Source organism: Pteropus medius, unplaced genomic scaffold (genome assembly GCF_902729225.1).
Source record: "Pteropus medius unplaced genomic scaffold, Ma_sr-lr_union100, whole genome shotgun sequence".
Taxonomy (NCBI): domain Eukaryota; kingdom Metazoa; phylum Chordata; class Mammalia; order Chiroptera; family Pteropodidae; genus Pteropus; species Pteropus medius.
The window spans coordinates 28,051,700-28,071,106 of record NW_024354875.1 but is presented as its reverse complement, the minus strand read 5'-3'; the positions used below and the strand labels follow the sequence as shown (position 1 = coordinate 28,071,106).

General features: G+C 33.1%; 1 protein-coding gene across 1 annotated transcript in view; it reads left to right on the top strand.

Annotated features, from left to right (window-relative positions):
• The window catches only part of SCN9A (sodium voltage-gated channel alpha subunit 9), a 124,691-nt gene that overhangs the window by 86,251 nt on the left and 19,033 nt on the right, over positions 1-19,407 (top strand). Inside the window, exons 18-19 of the mRNA XM_039855322.1 lie at positions 9,884-10,001; positions 15,930-16,084. Of these exons, the coding sequence (XP_039711256.1) occupies positions 9,884-10,001; positions 15,930-16,084 (273 nt within the window). The remainder of the gene's footprint in view (positions 1-9,883; positions 10,002-15,929; positions 16,085-19,407) is intronic.

Below are 19,407 nucleotides of genomic sequence, written 5' to 3'. Positions count from 1 at the left end.
CAGCCCCATGGAGTTGTCCCAAATTGAAGCAAGGGGCTTGGGCCTTTGTTCTCCAAAGCAGTTGATCATTACATACAGATTTTCCCTCCCCTCTTCCAGGGATGGGGTGTGACCTTGAATAAGGCAGGTAGCTTCCCTTCTGCATGCCATTCCCAGAGAGGAACTCGGCTGTGAGCCTTCAATTGCTAGCACTCATGGCACCTGGAGAAATGAGTGGCTTGCCTAAAGGGAGGATCTGAGCTGTGCACCACAGCATCTCCTACACTACGAGGGCCATAGAAAGCAAAAAAGACAAGTGATCAACTCAACAATTGAGAAGCAGATACAAAATAAGAAAGCACCGAAGAGACCAAAGAAAAAATGTATGCATTTAGCCACTTTCATCTACACCATATAACTTTCTTCCTTATAACAACTGAGGCAAGTGGACATTATTAATCTGTATTTACAGATGACTAAGGCACTAAAAGGTTACACGAAATTATGCAGGTTAGTCACTGATGTTTTAGGAGGTCTTTTTGAATTTGAACTGCAAGCATTAACCATCACACTTCATTTCATAGAAAGACAAGAGAGTGAATAGGAATGTAATTATTTTCTATTATATCTCTGTAATGTTGCAATTCAAGATCAGATTTTCTGTTATAATGGTATTGTGCATTTGCTGACTTTTGTTCAGCTCCTTAATGCTGATTTTAGGTTATTGTCTATCTCCGTAATAGAACCTAGAGCAAAACAAAGCACACAGAATAATAAACCAGTCCATTGAGATGCACTGAGTAAGAGACCATATCAGGTTGAAAGCACATGAAAGGCGGTGGCACTTGAGCCAGACCTGAAGGGTGGAGATGAACTGATTGAGTGAATATGGTGGAGAAGGAAGTCCCAGGCAAAGGAACAAACATTTGTATTGTTCACCTGATTCATTCACTCGTGTATCCATCTACCCAGTCATCTATCTAGGATTCAATTTTGGAAGACATCATCTTTGGAGAGACTTAAATGTGCTTACTTGTTATTAAATGCATTCCTTTTATTGATTTGATAAAAAGTTCTTTAAATATTTGTAGTCATTGAGGTTAAATATGTCCTTTTACTATATTGTGGTTTTAATTACATTGTTATCAGGTCTATCTCTTTAGATATTTCTAAAGTTTTTCCTCAAAGAGGCAGTTGAAGGAAGTTTAGATTTTTTTTTCTCATTATTGCATTTTAAAAAATAAAGTAAATTTCCAGAAATGAATTTGACTTAGCAGAATTTAGGGATTAGTTATAATTATACCTTTGGGGGTAGCCACCATTTGACCATATCTTTTATGTATAGATCTTACAGAAACAAAACACTCCTATAGGATTTTACCTAGACTATATCTTTTTTTTTGCATTTTGGTTCCAAACTATTTGAAATTTTTTTCATATTTATTGAGCTCATTTGTATGTCTAAAAACAATGAATTTTTGGTCTGATATTTAAATTGTTTCTTCATTTTTATTTTGAAAATGTCTCTTTCCTGTAATGCTGATTGAAATATAAAAATTAAATATGATAATTAAGAGTAAATAAAAATGCTACTTTTAGAATATGCTTTTAAAAACTATACACTTTCTTTCACCTCACTCCAATATTGAGAATCACTTATTTTAAAATGTTTTTGTCAAGAGCAAACAGAATGCGACACTTTGCCTTAGCACATTACAGTGTTTAAATTCATCTCCTAAAAAACAGAATTATCTAATTTTTTAGTTCATTATTTTAAAATCTATGTTCAATGATGTTTAACCTAATTATTGTGTTTCAAATATATTGCTTTGCGTTGAGCATATGGCATGTACTGTCAAATGTTTAACTAATTTCTACTTATTGGTATGTGGCTTTAAGCATTTTCAATCAGTCGACTAAACTGTACCATCATGATGCATTTCTAAACTTCAGTACCTAACCTTCTTACTTCTCACAGGGGTAAAAACAAACTGGATCAATCAAGGATGCAACTTTGTGCTTTTAACCAGGCAGAGACATTTGTGACCACTTTTATACAGGTTACCTAAAAAAAAATCATACGTATATGATATTTTTTTCAGTGTCATGCATGCTCTTTAGCTACAAAATTTTTCTGCCTGACCCATTGCAAGAAAGTAGAAACATATACGTACAATTGTTCCATGGATGAATTGACATCACAGCATGTCACTGGGGCAATTCCATCATTTTTTGTTATTCTCTTGATGACTTTCTTGATCTCTCTCATGTCCTTAGGTGATTTCAAGTGCATGATCTATAGAGTTTTATTGGATGGATTATAAAAGTAAGATATAGAATGTAACAGAAGTCGTTGAAGCAATATTTAATGTGAAAACTTCAACTTCCCTCCTAAATTAAGCTATATATGTATAGATGTATATCACAGTAAATTGTCACATTGTTGCTTTGAGCAGAAAGTTGTAATGTCCTCACCATAACAACAACAAAAATGGTGTTATGAGAGGTGAAGGATGTGTTAACTAACTTTATTGTGGTAAACATTTCACAATATATACGTGTATCAAATCATCACATTGTACTCCTTAAACAATGTTATATTGTCCATTATAGCTCAGTAAAGCTGGAAAAATATTATCACATTTAAATTCAGTAATTTAGAACTCTAGTAAGAAATAATTTTTGTGGGAAAAATATTTTAGGCATAAACATAAAATCTCAGAACAGAAAAGGACCATTTTAGTGCTAGCTCTGTATTTATAGATAAGGAAATTGAGACTCATACAAATGACTGCTTTCCGAGTATACATCTAGAAAATTGGGGATAGAGGGCAAAGTACTCAGCTTCTAGGCCAAACTTTGGGTACATTTGAAATGATTTTAAGAGCAGTGATAACTAGAGCTTTATTTCTCTAATAAATTCAGTAATTAACATTTGATTTTTATTTGATCAGACATTAAATGCATCAATTAATAATTACTAGGCCCTGCCTAAGAATGAATAAGTTATAAGTGCTTGAAATGCTTCATTTGATTCCAGAAGCAATATTACTCACCAATGAGAATAAGTTTCTGATTTGCAGAGTAGTCTCAAGAAGTTTAAATAGAAGATATTATGAAGTGAACACTAAATCTGTCAAGAAGATATAAAACACTTTCCCTAAAATTAGAAACAGATAAATATGAATTGCCTTATCTAATATTTCTAACAAGTATAAAATAAAAAAATACTACACAGTTATATTTTATTTTAATTTTAACATAGCTTATTGAATCACTGAATTCTAATTGTTCCTAGGAGAAGGAAATCTATGTAAATAGGAATCTTGCCCTTTTTTTTTTTATAATCCAGTTAATATTTTGAATTTCTCTGTCATTGTTGGAATGTTTGTATTATTGTTTTCCATTGTGCAATGATGAAAGTAAAACTTTATCCTGAAATCTCTCTAGGGGAATAATGCTAACAGTTTAAATTTTTTAAAAAAATCATATTATTGTTTCAGTTTACTTGAAGTTAATTTCAAAGATGATCCTGAATAAAAGCTATATTTTTTTATTTCAAATTGATGGTGATTTAGAGGTAATATTCTCTTAGAAAACAATTTTATTCCAGAACATATTAAATTCCCTCCTCCCTAGAACCTAAATAAAGATGCACACATATATAATACTATCTACATATGTATAGGTAAAACAAGATTTTTGAGAAAACTGTTTCCAGAAATATGTGTGTGTTTAATTCCTAAATTATTACTTTTTTTTTTTTTACTAAACTACTGTTAAAACATGAGATAATGTTAACAAATGGTCATTCTCTGGATATTTCAGTGTGAAGAATGGCTTGAAATATGCTACTTTTCTTTGGCAAAAACTGCCTACATAAATGTTAGGAAAGATATATTTTATCTGTGACAATTTTCATTTTCTATTGTATTTGTTAAAAAACTGGTAATTGTTCCATTCATTGGACTTTGTCTTTCCTTATCCTTCTTCATTTTGAGTAGTTTTAAGGAATAGCATTAGTCATTCAATTGTGTAGATAGTTTGTTTTTCATTTGTCATTCTGATTTTTAAAAAATTATAAATGATATTTAATGAGCTTGAGTTTTAGAACCTACACTTTTACCTCGCATTTTGCTGTCATGTTTGCCTATGTTCCAATTCTTATTTATCTACTTGTTGCAGTTTTCTAGCTGGTTTCAGTAGTAGAACTGTTAAAATGTTTGTTTTTAAAGTTTTTAAGACATTTTTTCTGATTTGACCTACCATTATATCAGCTACTTAAATACCTATTCTCTGCAAAGAGTAATTCTCTGTTAGTACACAGAGACCTCGAATATCATTGTCGGTTGCTTTACATTGCAAGACCTCATTGGTGAATTCTGCTTGCCTTTTCATTAGAAAGAAGCTTCCAGATGATACTGTAGGATCTGGCTGAGAAATCTATAGCCAATCCAACCTTCTTATATGAGAAAACTGCTGCATTTGTTTGTTTTTATATTCAGGATCATATCTTTTAGTCACGTAAGTTCTCATGCTCTTGAGTGGAAAGTGCCCTAGGGAGAAGATTCTGGGAAAACTAAGAACTCTTGATGAAATCAATGGATTTATTTTTAATTACCCTGGTGGTGGCTGAGATTCAACCTCATCGTTTCTCCAACATCCTAATACTATATATCACGTTGACCTGTGATGGAACTGTTAAGGAGATTTCCTGCTGAATGAACAGCTGTTCCCCAAACACCTACACGGTCCTCTGGTAGCAATGAACAAAGAACACTAAGAAAGGAAAAACTCCATTTTCTTGCTCTTTATTTTAAAAAGTTCTGGAGTTTTAGTTGCCCGTAAATCTAATATGATCCAAGAATTTATTTTAACTAGTAAATTGATAATTTTCTACTGAATTAAGTGGAAGTAAAATGAAAATCTAGACTAACACAGGAAAATAGTATTGTAGTATTGAATTTCATTGATGAATAATATCTGGAGTACTTTTCAACCTGGGACTTTTTTTTTTTCCTAGATAATGTTATTTAGTGAGGCATTATCTTTTTAAAATTTTAAAAGAACCTTGATAAGTTTCAGACAGACCAGAAAGGATTGTAGGGGCCTTGAGGGGCTCAGAAAACTAAATCATGTAAAGAAATGAAATATCATTACACCCAATATGAAAACTGCAATTATAATATTATAGGTGACCTCCATTTTAAAACATTATAAAATATAATCAAATATTTTTTCTAAAGTCACAAGATTTATTACTTACAGATCTAAGAAACTGGGGGGAAGACGAGGTGCAGTGCAATGAGCTGGGGGAAGGGCAGCCCTCCCTCCCAGGTCAAGAGCAAATAGGAAAATATTGTATGTCAACTGTACTTGAAAAATAAAAATTAAAAAAATTAAAAAAAAAAGAGCAAACAGAAGAGGAGCGAGAGAGTAGGGTAGCAAGCACCTGTTGTAAAATGGTTGGGGCAGAGGTCACTAACTTTCTCAGGCTCAACTCTAAGTGGTTATTTTTTTTTAAAGGTGACCCCTGGGAAATCAGAACAGGAACTTGGAGCAGGAATCTTGAATTCAGTTTCTTCTCTAAATGTCCAGACTCAGGGTGTGAATAGAGTTGTCATACTGTAAAATGCCTAGGCAGCAACTCCAAATAGCTGTTTTCTCATCATAGCGGTTACATAGCCTTTCTCTTGCCGATCTACAGATGAGAGGATCTGTTCATTCTCCAGAAGGCAAATAAAAAGGTTCTCACAACTGCAAGGCTGAGGAAAGCATATTTTAGTTCTAAACCAGAACAGAATATTTAAAATTCAAGTTATCTCATATTAGAATGATAAAGTTAGAGAACATTGGACTCTTAGATAAGGTGTAGTAGCCAGCTGTGGAAATCCTCTGTAAAGATCCTTTGGTCCTTAAGTCTGAATTTTACTGTTTTACTCCTTAATGACTCAGGATCCTCATTATAGTTATCAATTGTAAAATTAGGCTATAAAATTTTTTAAATGGGCGATCTTAATTTTAATAAAAATACCTTTCTTGCTTCTTGACATTCAGTTGACCTTAGTTTATCACTAAGCTTGCTCATTATTTTTCTTCTCACTGATGCCCATTTCTTTCATTCAATACGCTTCTTGTTTGTCTTTCATTCAATATGCTTCTTTGCTGTCTTGTTTCTTGTTTTGATGCATAGGGAAGTAACTATTCTAGGTTCTGCTCCTCAAAAAATCTTTTCTTGTGTGAAGCAACCTTATCGTACATACTTTATTTTGTCCATTTTATTTTTTTACCTTCCAATATTTCATATTTTTTTTCTTTTAAAAAAATGTTTAGTACATATTTTAACATCTTTGGGATGTTTTCAACACCTAACATCTTCTTTGAATAAGGCATTTGTTGAGTTTTGTTTTCTACAGTGCTGCTATGTATTTGGTGGTTTTCTACTTCGAGGGCTAGATTATCAAGTCATTAGACAATTCTACTTCATACCTCCCTAAACAAGAAATGACCAAATAGCATTAACCATTATTTGTACTAGCATGAAATAGCCTTACAATGTGATTCTTTATCTCAGGAAATATCAGTAGTAAATTTCTAAGCAACCAGCTTAGGGCAATTTCTCATAGGATATTTATATTTAGTGGGGTCCCAGCTTATATGCAGTGTTCTAAAAAACATACCCCAGGGCAGTCAAAAGGAGAATCACAAAGAATTATAAAGCTTATAATTTGATCATATTTTTAATAATCGAAAGGTGCTGCTTAGATAGCTGCTTAAGTTTATAATCAAGATTAGGAATGTTTCCAAATTAATTGCTTTATGGGTGCACATTGAAGACTATAGAAAGATATGCCAAAAAAATATGTAAACTATATAGCAATTACCTAAAAGGAATATAATCTGTCAAAATGGAGAGGGTTATTTTTTTTGCTTTCTGCTTTTATACATTTAAAATTTTTGATTGTAGTATATAGGTATATATAAAATTTTAGAAGGTACCTACAATCAATATCATATTATTCAATAACTATGGCATACTTTCTATTGCTAATACTAGTGAGTCTGCCTCTATGGTCCTATATTTACACTTTTCTTTATATGTAGACTGCCAAAAATAAAAATATATATTTTTTTGTTTATAAGCAAAGAAATAATAGACAAAAAGTGTATTTCACTTTTTATTAAAAAGAAAATTTCATGGAAATTACAAAATGGCTTATTTATAATATCAAAGAAAATTTTATACTAAAGTATTTATTTCACTGCTTTTATTATAATATAATCATTTTTCCATTTCCAAAGTTATAAGAAAGGAAATTAAATAAAAAAATGATTACGTTTATAGAAATGAAAATGATCATATAATTAATTATATAAAATGATACAAATGATACCCTTTTAAGAAAACTTATACTTTAATAAGTATTGAATTTAAAGGCTGCATAAGTTAGAACTAAACTGTATTGATAGGGAATGCACATAAATATTTAATGTATACACAAAACTGAAATAGTTACTGTGTAAATAATTAATGCATTTCCAGAAAAATACTGAATTTCTAAAAACATTCTAAACATTAAATTTCCAAAAAAACCACAATAAATTGGCTTGTGATACAAATTATTTATAGTTTATGTTAAATACTTTGATAATTTCTGTTACAGTGAGGAATAACATTGAATAACTCTCATTTATGATATGAAACCTGATCCAAACTCTGAATTAAACTGACAAAAAAATTATCATAAAAGTTATGAAAAAGAAAGTTTCAATGACGAGCCACACTTCATCAAATCATCTTAACTTTTACTTGCTTATAAATTAACTTGGCATAAGTCTTCTTTATTAATGCTCTTTTAAAAAGTGAGGAAACCAAATATTGAAGTTAAGGATGTTTTCATTAATTTAGCCTAACTCAGAATTCTGCAGATTAGAATAATTTCTTATTAAAGTTGTTACCAGCTGAAAGAAAACCATTAAACTGTTTCCTAGTTGTCACTATTTTAGCTTTCTAGTCTTCCAATCAGCAATTCCTCTCACCGCTTTGCCTGAAAATCCAGGCCAATAATTCTTTTCTCAGGGTTGAAAGATTTAGTCTCATCTCCAAAGAATCATAGTGCCTTGTCTTTCAGTTCCCTGGTGACAGTTCACTTGCAGGTGAGAGGTCAGGAATTGAGGACATCAAATAATTGTAGGTTTTTAGGTATAGTACTTAATTTTTTGTGTGTGATAATTGGCACAATAGGACGTATTAGTAATTTATAAGTTTTCCCATTGTTTCCTGGAGCAATGTATATTTTATAGCCTTAAGTCTTACAAAATATTGTCATAATTAATTTCTGTTTCCTTTTTTAAAGTAATTTTAGATTACTTCAATCAGTTTTAAATAATCTAAGTTTTAAATGAAATTTCATACTGATACTGTTCATAACTGAAATTATTATAACTCTTCAACCTGGTAGGAATAATACCCCTATGCCAACATAGATTACGGGTATTAATTTAATAGAGTATTCATAATTTTTTTACTTCTATTTTAAAAAGAACTTGGCTTACATCATTTCTTACATACAATACTTTATCAATGCCTTTTTCATTGATGTTGAAGACTGTGTGATAATAATAGCACTGAGAATTTAATGTGGCATCTATGACAAATACTTTTAGCTTTCAAGTCAATCTCTAAAAATTAACATTTTAGATTGGGCCTATGATATTAATGCAAGTTAATAGATTGAAGAATTAATTTAGCTGAAATGAGTATGTCCTCATTTTTAGCATTTGCGTTTGTTTAACTATTCTAAACAAAAGTAAAGCTGTAATCTTGATAAGAGAAGTATATGCTGTAATAGCTAGTAGTTTTCAATATTCACATGTCATTTAGCAAATGAGAATGAAAAATGAAATCTTCCATTGATATGCCACTAAACAATATTAGGAAAAATTGACAGAGTTTTACTACAATTGCTACGTGTAGTTTTTTCTAAAAATCTCTGTATGTGTGTAAATATCATATCATAAAGTTCTGGTCGGGAAAAACTTGTTTGTATTATGATCAATTTATGATCATAATGACAATGGATTCATTCCTCTCATGTGTTAGTCTGCCATGTTTAATTTCATTAAATCTTTGTTTCAGAGTTTGCATGTGGTACTCACTTTAGTAGCCACTATCTCTTGACATTATAAATAATACTTTATGATCTTTTCTACTATATCCTGAAATTTAATGCTAAAATAGGTGGTCTTGGATGAAATAATTACTATGGTCTTTGGCATTTTGATTCCAATATAATGTTTGACTTTTTTGGTCTCAATGAAGGCCTTCTTATTTATATCATCCTGATACATATTCTTAAATCCAAGAGACAATAGAAGAAATATGTTTGGATTTAATTTTACATTAATTTCTTTCTTTTTTTTAATTTTAAGTATAAACAAGTTTTTTTTCCAGCCAACTGTCATATCTGATCTTTCAATTATCAGGCATTGGCAATTTGGCATTTGAATGTTTTGCTTTTAGGGTCTTGGTTGTCCTAAAATAATAATTACTGGTATATACAAATTTACAAGAAACATAAAAAATAATAAAAATGTGGCCAATACTTTGCAAATGTTAGAGTTTACATCGGAATATTACCTTATGCTAATTCTGTCTAAATACTTGTTAGCATAATAAAAATAATAAAATTTATTTTTCATGGGATGTGTAGATAGATCAAGCATAGATTCATTGTAAGGTTACTTGACCTCAATGTGTGTTTATACATTTTTTTATGGCATCATACTGTTAATCTTTTTTCCATAATACTTTGCATGACTCTGATTATTAAATATGGCTTAAATGCAAGATTTGACTGAACTCTAAATGAACTATTTGGTGGGATGGTGAATTTCTTTTTAGAGACTGAACCAGTTGAGTTCCTCTGAGTGCAGCACAGTTGATAACCCTCTGCCAGGAGAAGAAGAAGCAGAGGCTGAACCTATAAATTCAGATGAGCCAGAAGCCTGTTTTACAGATGGTAAGAGAAAAATCAAGACCTTGGTTAGCATTCATTTATTAGTGTTTTGGATTTTATCTTAAAACCTAATACTTACCAGGGGTTGTTTAGTAAAAAGTCAGAAGACTCCATTTCATGCTGAGTCAGTCTTGGGTCTATGACCAAGGGTAAGTCATTGGAGCTTTCTAAGCTTCCCTTTGCATATTTATGATACTCTACTAACAATAATTTACAATGACAGTGTGTTATACTCTAATAGACTTTTACTTACTCTAGGATGTTCATACATCTCATTTTAGATTCTTAATTCATGTTCCCAGCTCCGTGAAACCACTAGAATACAATTTAATGGGATAGATGATACTATTGTCCTTTTCTTCAAAAATTAAAGCTACTCAACTAACTCTCAGTAAACTGTTTAATGTTTACTGAGAGTTAGTTGAGTAGCTTTAATTTTTTCACTACAGTTCACTACAGTCTGCCTTGAAATTATTCCTTCTCTGTGTTTCAGAGGCCACACCGTACCTGTATTCTTCTTTTATACCACTGAGAGTTCTGAGTTTCTTCCCTTTTTTCTTTTAGTGACTATTTTTGTGGGCATCCATTAAATAATGATGTCCCTCCACATTTTGATACTTGGTTATCTTCTGTTTTTATTCTCTAGCCCTAAGGGCTTTCATCCATGTCTATAGCTTGAACAACCGTTTTTGTGTTGTTGACTCTTAAATCATTATCTTTACCCCTATCCTCACTCTTGAGTTCCAGAATTGCCTACAACTCTCCACTGGTCATCTCTATCTGTTTCCTTTAAGCGTCTCAAGTTTAATAAGTTTAAAACAAACTTTAGTGGGTTAATCTACATAACCTACATCTTCCTTCAGTCTTTATTTTATTTAGCGACATCATGATCTATCCTGCTTCTCAAACTAAAGACTTTGAGTCAGTCCTAATCTCTTTCTTTCTAGCCACAAGTTGATCACAGAAACCATAAGTTGATCATAAACTCTGAGGATAGGATCCAAGTCCTCCAGTGTATTCTGACTCACTAAAATTTGAAAATCATTGGTTTATAGGATAAAACCTGAAGTCCTTAACTTAGCATAAAGGCCTTTGGCCTTTATCTATTTTTTTCTAACAGTATCTCCTCTCGTTACTTTTCATTTTCTGCCTAACTGAATTTTTTACTATTCACTGAATTTTTCAGGGGTTTTATTCAAAGTAGTAAATCCGAACTTTACCTAGGAAAGTATTTTCTAAGCAAGTATTGTGTCATCTAAGTAAAAACACAAACCTAGAGTAGGGTTGCAGTGTGACACAGTGATACAGAGTACAAGATTTGAAGCCTATTGAGCATGAGTTCTAATTGGCTTACTGCTAACTCTCTATGGAAACTTGAGCACATTTTTAAATATTATACCTTAGATACCTAATCTATAAAATAGGTTTAACAACCTAGAGAGTTGAGGAGATTAAATGAGATAACTCCTATAAATTAATTAGCACAGTGCTTTGTATGTCCTATTTCTTTCTACTTTCCTTTTGGTTTTTAAAGTATTTTGTTAACCTGTATAGAAGCTATGATAGCATTTATGCTAATGACTGACTTTCTACTCATGAGTTTACCCCCAGCATCAGTATTTTTTATAGAAATTATCAAATTGCTTTCATTCTCCAAGATTTTCTCAAATAGTCTCCTATAACACTCATGCAGTAAACAAAATGACTGGCAAATAAAGGTATCTATACGTTATAATGGGTACATGAATTTTCTTCAAATACAAGCTAAATCTCATTTTATGAGAGAGGCAAACAAGTATGACACTCAATTGATAGAAATATATTTTTACCCACGGGGACCTATTAAAATGTTTGAGAGATTCTCTGTTATGTTTACATTTAATTAATAGTCCTTTTAAAAAAGAAGGTGTGATAATGTTGCTAACCAGCTAGGTTGGAAATCTCTTGGGGTGTGCCTCTGCATAAAAGCCAGACAAGCAGTCAAGCACTCCCACCTCAAAAAATAAGAGAGAGAAACTCTCTGAGGTGTGATAAATCCTGAGGGCAATATTGAAGAAACTTCATCTCAGACGAAAAAGTTTACTTGCTTTTCTAATTAGAATGTATAGTACCTTTTCTTGCCTCAATCATAAGAATAATATTTCTCTTCAACTTTAAGTCCTACAAAAATAAATCCCAGATAGTAAGTATTCTTAACCAAAAGGATAACTTTCTCCTCTGGTAATTATACTTGAGGCAGATAGATTTTGTCCTGCATGAGTTCTTTGTTTTGCAATTTAAGATACATTCTAAAGTTTCAAGCAGTAAATTAATATAAAAATTAATTCCATTTTTCCACTCTTCCTAGTGTTTTCTTTTGCCCTGAAATAGATTACCTGGGAGTCAATTTTTGACACTATCTTTTTACTGTTTCGCCATATTATTTTATAAAACAATTTTCTGTTTACTAAATTCATTTGAGATATAAGATAATTGTCTTAAACACAATGAAGATATTTTTTTTTTCAGATCAGAGGTCATGTTAACTGTAATTAACATTAGACAGATGAAGTCAGGTGAATATTTTCCATTCACCCTGACTTTTTGTTTTATTCGATCTTTGTGTATATCCTAGAATTCACAGAGAGAAGACTTGTCAGATCATGATTAATGCTTAGATGATTTTAAAACTTTTTGGGGGGGATTATGTCTTTTCAGTCAACTATACACCGCATATTATGCTATGTATAGGACTAGATTAAGTACTGTGAACAGAAAGAAAGAGCATAACAGACACGTTTTTAGACTTCTGGGAAATCAGAAGCTTTCGGAGAGAAAGGGCAGGAACACAAAATATACGTGATAGCAAAACACACCAAAGACTTAGGGAGAAAAACGTAGCTTACTACATTTCTGTAAAGCTGGAAATTAAAGTGCTAGGAGATACCTTGTATTAACTGGATCATTGAACTAATTTTACTACAGAATCATAAAAGAAGCCATAATAAGACATTGTCTAAAATAGTTATTAAGAGAATTCTAGTTTTGTTGTTTTAGGATATACAGTTTATGATTACTTGAAGTTATTACTTGATAGGTTCAGTATTTTTCATGAAATATATTATTTGTTTTATAGAAAAGAAAATTATTTTTACAGTGCCTAATTTGAAAATGTCTGAAACAAGTATCTAAAAAGTGCACTCCTACCTCCTACCTTCCTTCCAAATGAGGCTTTTTTATCTAAAATGTTTTAAGAGAGGAATTAATCATAGTTCCTCTTTTTAAAATTCTCCGTTCAAAATAATTCTAGTTGTTTATATTTTAATCAACTTTAATTTTTTAAATTTAATTTTTAAATTTTTAATCATTATCTTTCTGGGCCTTTCTTGGTCGTAGCTCTGTTCACCAGTCCTTCATGAAACTTTTTATTAATCTCTCTTTTCCTGCAGCTTCCTCTGCATCTCTCCCTCTCCTACTCTGTCTCCTTCAAGGTTTTCTCTGCTTCCACCTGTCCCAGTGGTGAGCAGGTAAATGTTTAACCACGAGTTCTTCAAGAAAAAAGAAGTACGTACATGTACATCAGTTTTAAATTTTGCTGATATAAAGGATATGTGGCACTCAGTTTACAAATAATAATATAAACAACATTCCTTATTGTACATTCCACATAGCTTATTGATTCTCACAGAATGCTTTTGTTGACTTGCAAAAATTTGTGTAGATGACTAAAGATTACAATTGGTGAAGAAGCATAGTTTTAAACTGAAAGTTGGTATTTTCGATGACATTAATCAGTAAAGTGAAGTGAAACAAAGAAGCTATATGTCAGAACTTCACCGATTTATCAGTAATGTGAGTAAATCTTTGCTGAATCACATCATAGGATTTGAATAATGAAGAATATTTCCTCAAGTTTTGTGCTGTTTACAGTGTAATGGCTGCAAACATGACACACATTTACTGTTTCCTCTGTTTTATTAACATTTTTTCAAACATATTCTTAAGTCTATGCTAGAAAATCAACAAGTGCTAATTTATAGTATGTGATGATTTGTAGTGTAAAGAGTTCCACCATGGCTGATTTCAAACTGCTGATGTGACTTCACTAAATGTGGAGTTGAGAAGAAATGTACAGTAGCCCAACATTATAACAAGTTTCCACCACCAGATAGAATACAAAAATATGCTCTAAAGCATAGATTATAGTAAAATGTAGTAAAATGATTAGAAAATGATATGTTTAATATTCGTTACCTTTTTTAAAGTAACTCATTTTAGTTTTATACACTTTAATTTTTGATAATGACTGCCTTTAAACAATAGCCTAGCAAAATTTCCTGGCAATTTAACAATGAATTATCAAGAGCTGGTATGAGCTGAGCTGGCATGAGCTGAGCTGGCTCCAGAACACCACTGAATTCCGACCCTTAATATTGCTGTTCCAGAATATTCTAGACTTGACCTTTTTCTCTCTTCACCCTTAATACCTCAGACACTGTCTTGTGTCAGCTGACACACGTGCTAATGATTCCTAGATATTCTTTTCTAGCCCAGGCTTTCCCTCTGACCTTCAGTTTCACACCTCCAGATGTCTACAGGATATCGGTATCTAGAAGTTTCACCAGCATGTCAGATTTGTGACCTCCCAAGTGAGCACCTGCTCCTGTAGTCCTTGTTTCATTGACCACATTCACCCAGTCATTCTTGGGCTCCTCCTTTTCTCTTATATCCCACGTTCAGTCAGTCACCAAATCCTACTGATTTTACCTGCCAACTGTGTCTTGAATCTAATATTGCTCTAGTTTCTATTGCCCTAACCTTCTTGTTAGGGAAATTGAACCAGAATTCTAAATGGTTTTCTGGCTCTGAGTCTTTCTTTACCTCCGCCCCTTTCGTTTTTCCCTGTTCCAAATTATCCTCCACACAACTGTAACTCCTATGCTCAACACCTTTTGCTGCCTTTGGCCTAGAATTCCACCCAAACCCTTTTTCGCTAAGACTTTGATTCAATGCAGGCTCCACCTCTTCCAGAAAGCTTCCTCTGACCTTTCTTTCTCAACGAATAAGCTAGGTTAGGTAGTCTTCTTTCATGCTACCAGATTAACTCTTGCATATATGTCATTTTAGTTACTTTACCCAATTATAGCCAATTATTTCTATATCTGCCTAACCAAAGCCAAAAAATAAATAAATAAATTCCCCGAGGAGAGGAAACTATGAACATAACCAAGTATATACTCAATAAATCTTTTATGTGAAATGAATGAATAAATATAAAATAAATTAAAGTGTTCCTCAATTTTTCATAGCTGTATGTTTCACACCTAGGATTCCAATGTCAGGTTTGGTTTTAACTTAGAGTATTTGAAACAGTTTTATCTGTATCTTCTCAACAAGATCTTTTTTTTTTTTTACTTGATTTTAGGAACTTCTACTAATTTTCTTAATAAAACTTAGAATGGTGTTTCTCAAAGGGCTTTTTATAGAGGAGTTGAAGCAGCACCAGATTGCAGGCTAGATGCACATCAAGAAAAACTTAATATTTCAGCAAAGAAGATCCTGAAATACATTTTTGTCTTCAGACTTTAATTTATTCATTCATTCATTCTTCAAATATTTATTAGTGCTCATTGTGTATCAGGATAGGATTGTATTAGGATTGCAATAATAAAAAAAATGTGGTTTAAACACTATAGAAAAGATTTGATGAGATATCAGAGAAGTACAGAAGACAAGACTACATTCTAAGTTAGGAATAACCGACACATATTATGAAAACACTATGGAGAGTTAGGTGATAAGGTGGCATCCAAGATGAATCCATTTGAAACTGCAGGTATAATTGTTAGAAATTATTTGATTGAGGAACTATCATAGAAAAAGCTTTGTATTAAATAGTGTATTTTTAAAAATCTGAATGTCAAGATTTCACATGCATGTCTTTCTTGCCAGGTTGTGTACGGAGGTTTCCATGCTGCCAAGTTAACATAGAGTCGGAGAAAGGAAAAATCTGGTGGAACATCAGGAAAACGTGCTACAGGATAGTTGAACACAGTTGGTTTGAAAGCTTTATTGTTCTCATGATCTTGCTCAGCAGTGGTGCTCTGGTAAGTGATCTGACACCTCAAATAACAAATTGGTTGTCAGTACTTTTGATAAATGAATTGAAAGATAAAAATATCTTGACAAGTTTTTTTACCCAACAATTAATCCCTGTGATTGGTACCAAGGATAAACTTTTAGTTTAGATCAGTAAATATTTATTGAACATGATTACATGCCAGGTGTTATTCTTGCTACCCTGAATGCAAAGATGGATAAGATTCAGGTACTTTTCTCAAAGAGGTCAGAGAGCATTGGGGAAAAGAACAGACAGCTGTTCTTGCAATAGAGCTTTATCAAGTATATCCCTTACTCGATAAAGTTTGTTTATAAGTAAGGAATAAACTTGATAAAGCTCTATTGCAAGAACAGTTGTCTGTTTGGGATTTCAGAAAGGTAGATGATGTTTTGCAAGATTTAGAAGAGATTAATAGTTATTTTCCAGCCAGGCAACGTGGGCTGAGAACAAGTGTACAATGATACGAACACATAAGACAACATCACATATACAGGAAATTAAAAGTTACCAAACTGTAAGAAGTGTTACGGGAGGAAGAGCAAAACCAGGAGAAAAGTATTGGCCAGAGATATTGTGGCAAAGATAGACAGTGTCAGTTTATGAAGCTTCTTGGATATTATTATAAGGGAAAATAGACTGTACTTTTAGGATGATAATGAGACAAGTTTCTCATTCTTGTACATATACCAATCACCTTCTGTGAGAGTCGAAAGGGATCTGGGTGAGTTACAAGCTCCCTGAGCCTTTTCTTACTGTTTTCTTTCCTGCTGACACTAACAGAGATCAGCCATTAGAAGCCCAGTTCCAGCTAGAGATACCACTGGAAATTCCATTACACTAAAAACAAAATACTCAAGAACTTTGTAAATTGTCTCATAGACAGTTTTCATGGATATGGGATTGGATTTTACTCTACTTACAATAAGTTAGCCTGTTACTGTTTCATAGATACTGGTGGAAAGCATGAGACTTCCGAGTCAGAGACAAAGGACTTTATTATTCACCATATAGAAAGCAGCATGAACTTCAACATGTTTGTGTTTGTTCCCCTTGTCCCCAAGTCCCACGGGGCCATAGCATGGAGCTAAGTGAATACTGCACACACAGTGTGTTAGCATCACAGCTGAGGAGCACTGAGCTTAGGGAACCCATCCTCTCATAGCAAGCAGTAGGCAACCTTGCTCTTTGTCCCACAGAGAGACACTGTCTCATCTCTCAAGGTTGCTTGTTGCAAAAATAATCATGAGAAATGACCTGGATAAAGAGCAGTCAGGGCCTTGCATTCTTGGCATACCCGACAAGAATATGCAGGGACACTCAAAGCCCACAGTAGATTGCCTCTCCTAACAAGTTTCCCCTAAAAAACAGAAGATGAATAAGAAAGTGTCACTCAACTTATCTCATTGAATACAAGTGGGAATCTTGGTAGTGTCTATATTAGCTCGTATTTCTAATAACTAAGGAAACTTATCCCATGCTGAGTCACATGTGTGACTGAGATTTTCAAAAAATGGATTACGAAAGAATTAAAGCAAAGTTTAGAGTAATTCCTTGTTCAAAATATCTAAAAAAAAGTTGACATTTTGGGGGAGGGGAACTCTCAAAACAAATTCAGATGAATCATGAGGAAGAAAAGAGAAAAGTATTTCCAGAAGCTGGTGTTTTTACTCAGGGAGTTTGCCAATTAATTTAGAGTTAAAATATCTGTCTATAAAATAAATAAAAATAGCTCTAATTTAGTTCATATTTATTATATTTCAAGATCTTTATATCAGTTTTATCCTTTAATTTTCAAACAATCCTGTGAAATTATGATATTTTGCTTATTTAACCAATTAGGTAGCTAGGTCAGAGTTTTAAAAGTTGCTTAATGTCCCAAAGCTAGCAGATGACAGAGCCATAACTTAATAAAGGTCTAAACAAAAGCCACTTTATCTTTTTACTGTGTTTTGGCTGCTTAAAAGGGATGTACACAGATAGAAATAAATGAGTGGTAACTGGAATGAGTAATAGTAAAGCCTAGATCTGATAGTGCTCATGCAATGACCAACTTGCCTCCTCGCTCCCACATCCACAGAATTAGTCCTCGAAGCTAGGAGCCCTGCAGGCTGAATACTATTTCAGGCTCTGGGACTAGTCAGAACAGAGTGGACTCAGGCAGGGTATTTGGCTTTCAGAATCAAGACTTGCTGCTTCCTGCTCTGCACCCTAGTTCCAGAAACAGCACCCATCTTCTTTGCGATCAAGCCCTTTCTTTATCTTTGCATTTCAAAGACTGAGGCACTGCCATAGTTTCTGTTTGGGCAGCTTGCCTGATTCTTCTACAGTTTGGAGAAGGGAGGCAGGAAAATACTGAGGGCTGGACATCTCCCCTTACACTTCAGTTCCGTTGGCTTTCAGAACCTCTGCTAGCTGCTGGAACCTTCTTTTAGCATCTTGGTAAATCTGCCCATTCTCTCTGCCCCAGCTTCTCTGTTTTCTTTAATATGCAGTTGCAAAAAGTGCTCAGGGTCATTTTTAAAGCATTGATAGAAGAACTTGAAATAAGAAGAGTAAGAATGGAATGCGGTCGTGATTATAGACAGATAGTATCATGTTAACCACTAAGGATACAGGCCTTTTTGCTTTCATCTTTTCCAACATTGTGAATATTGTTTAAACTTTAAAGAGAAAATTCTAATACTTTAGACTTGTTTAGGTCAGCAGTCATTTTCAGTGTCTTCAGTGAGCTCAGTTCTTTAAGTCCATTCAAATTATTTCCCAAGGAACTTGCGGCTGTGACCACAGTATCATCTGTCACTTACTAAAAGTTCTTGGAGACTGTTAAAATGTGCCGCATTCATGGAATGAATATGAGTGATTTGTTGAGCTGAAGCATTTAATGAATGTTAACTATTATGCAAAATTCAAAGAAAGAAACCACCCTCTGTGTTCTCTAGCCCTCCTAAGATACTGTGCTTGTTCATTTAGCAAACCTTTCCTTGTCTTGCTGTGTTCCTAACCCAGTGATAGGCACTGGGGATGCACAAACATGTGAGAGCTGTTGGAGAGGCTCCAGATTGTACTGGTGGACGCAAAGGAGAGTACAGGTTGAGAAAGATGTATGAGGGGCTGATGCTAGAATCTTGTCTTAACTATTAGGTCTTATCCAATTTGAAGAGGGATCAAAAGGGAGTCAGATGAAGTAGAAATCCCTACAAGTGTCAGAGACCTGGTTCATTCCATTCTTTTGCACCCTCTTTCTCTTGACCTTTGGTGACCAGTGATGTGCACTGGTGGGAAGTCTAGAACTGAGCGTTACATAGTAGT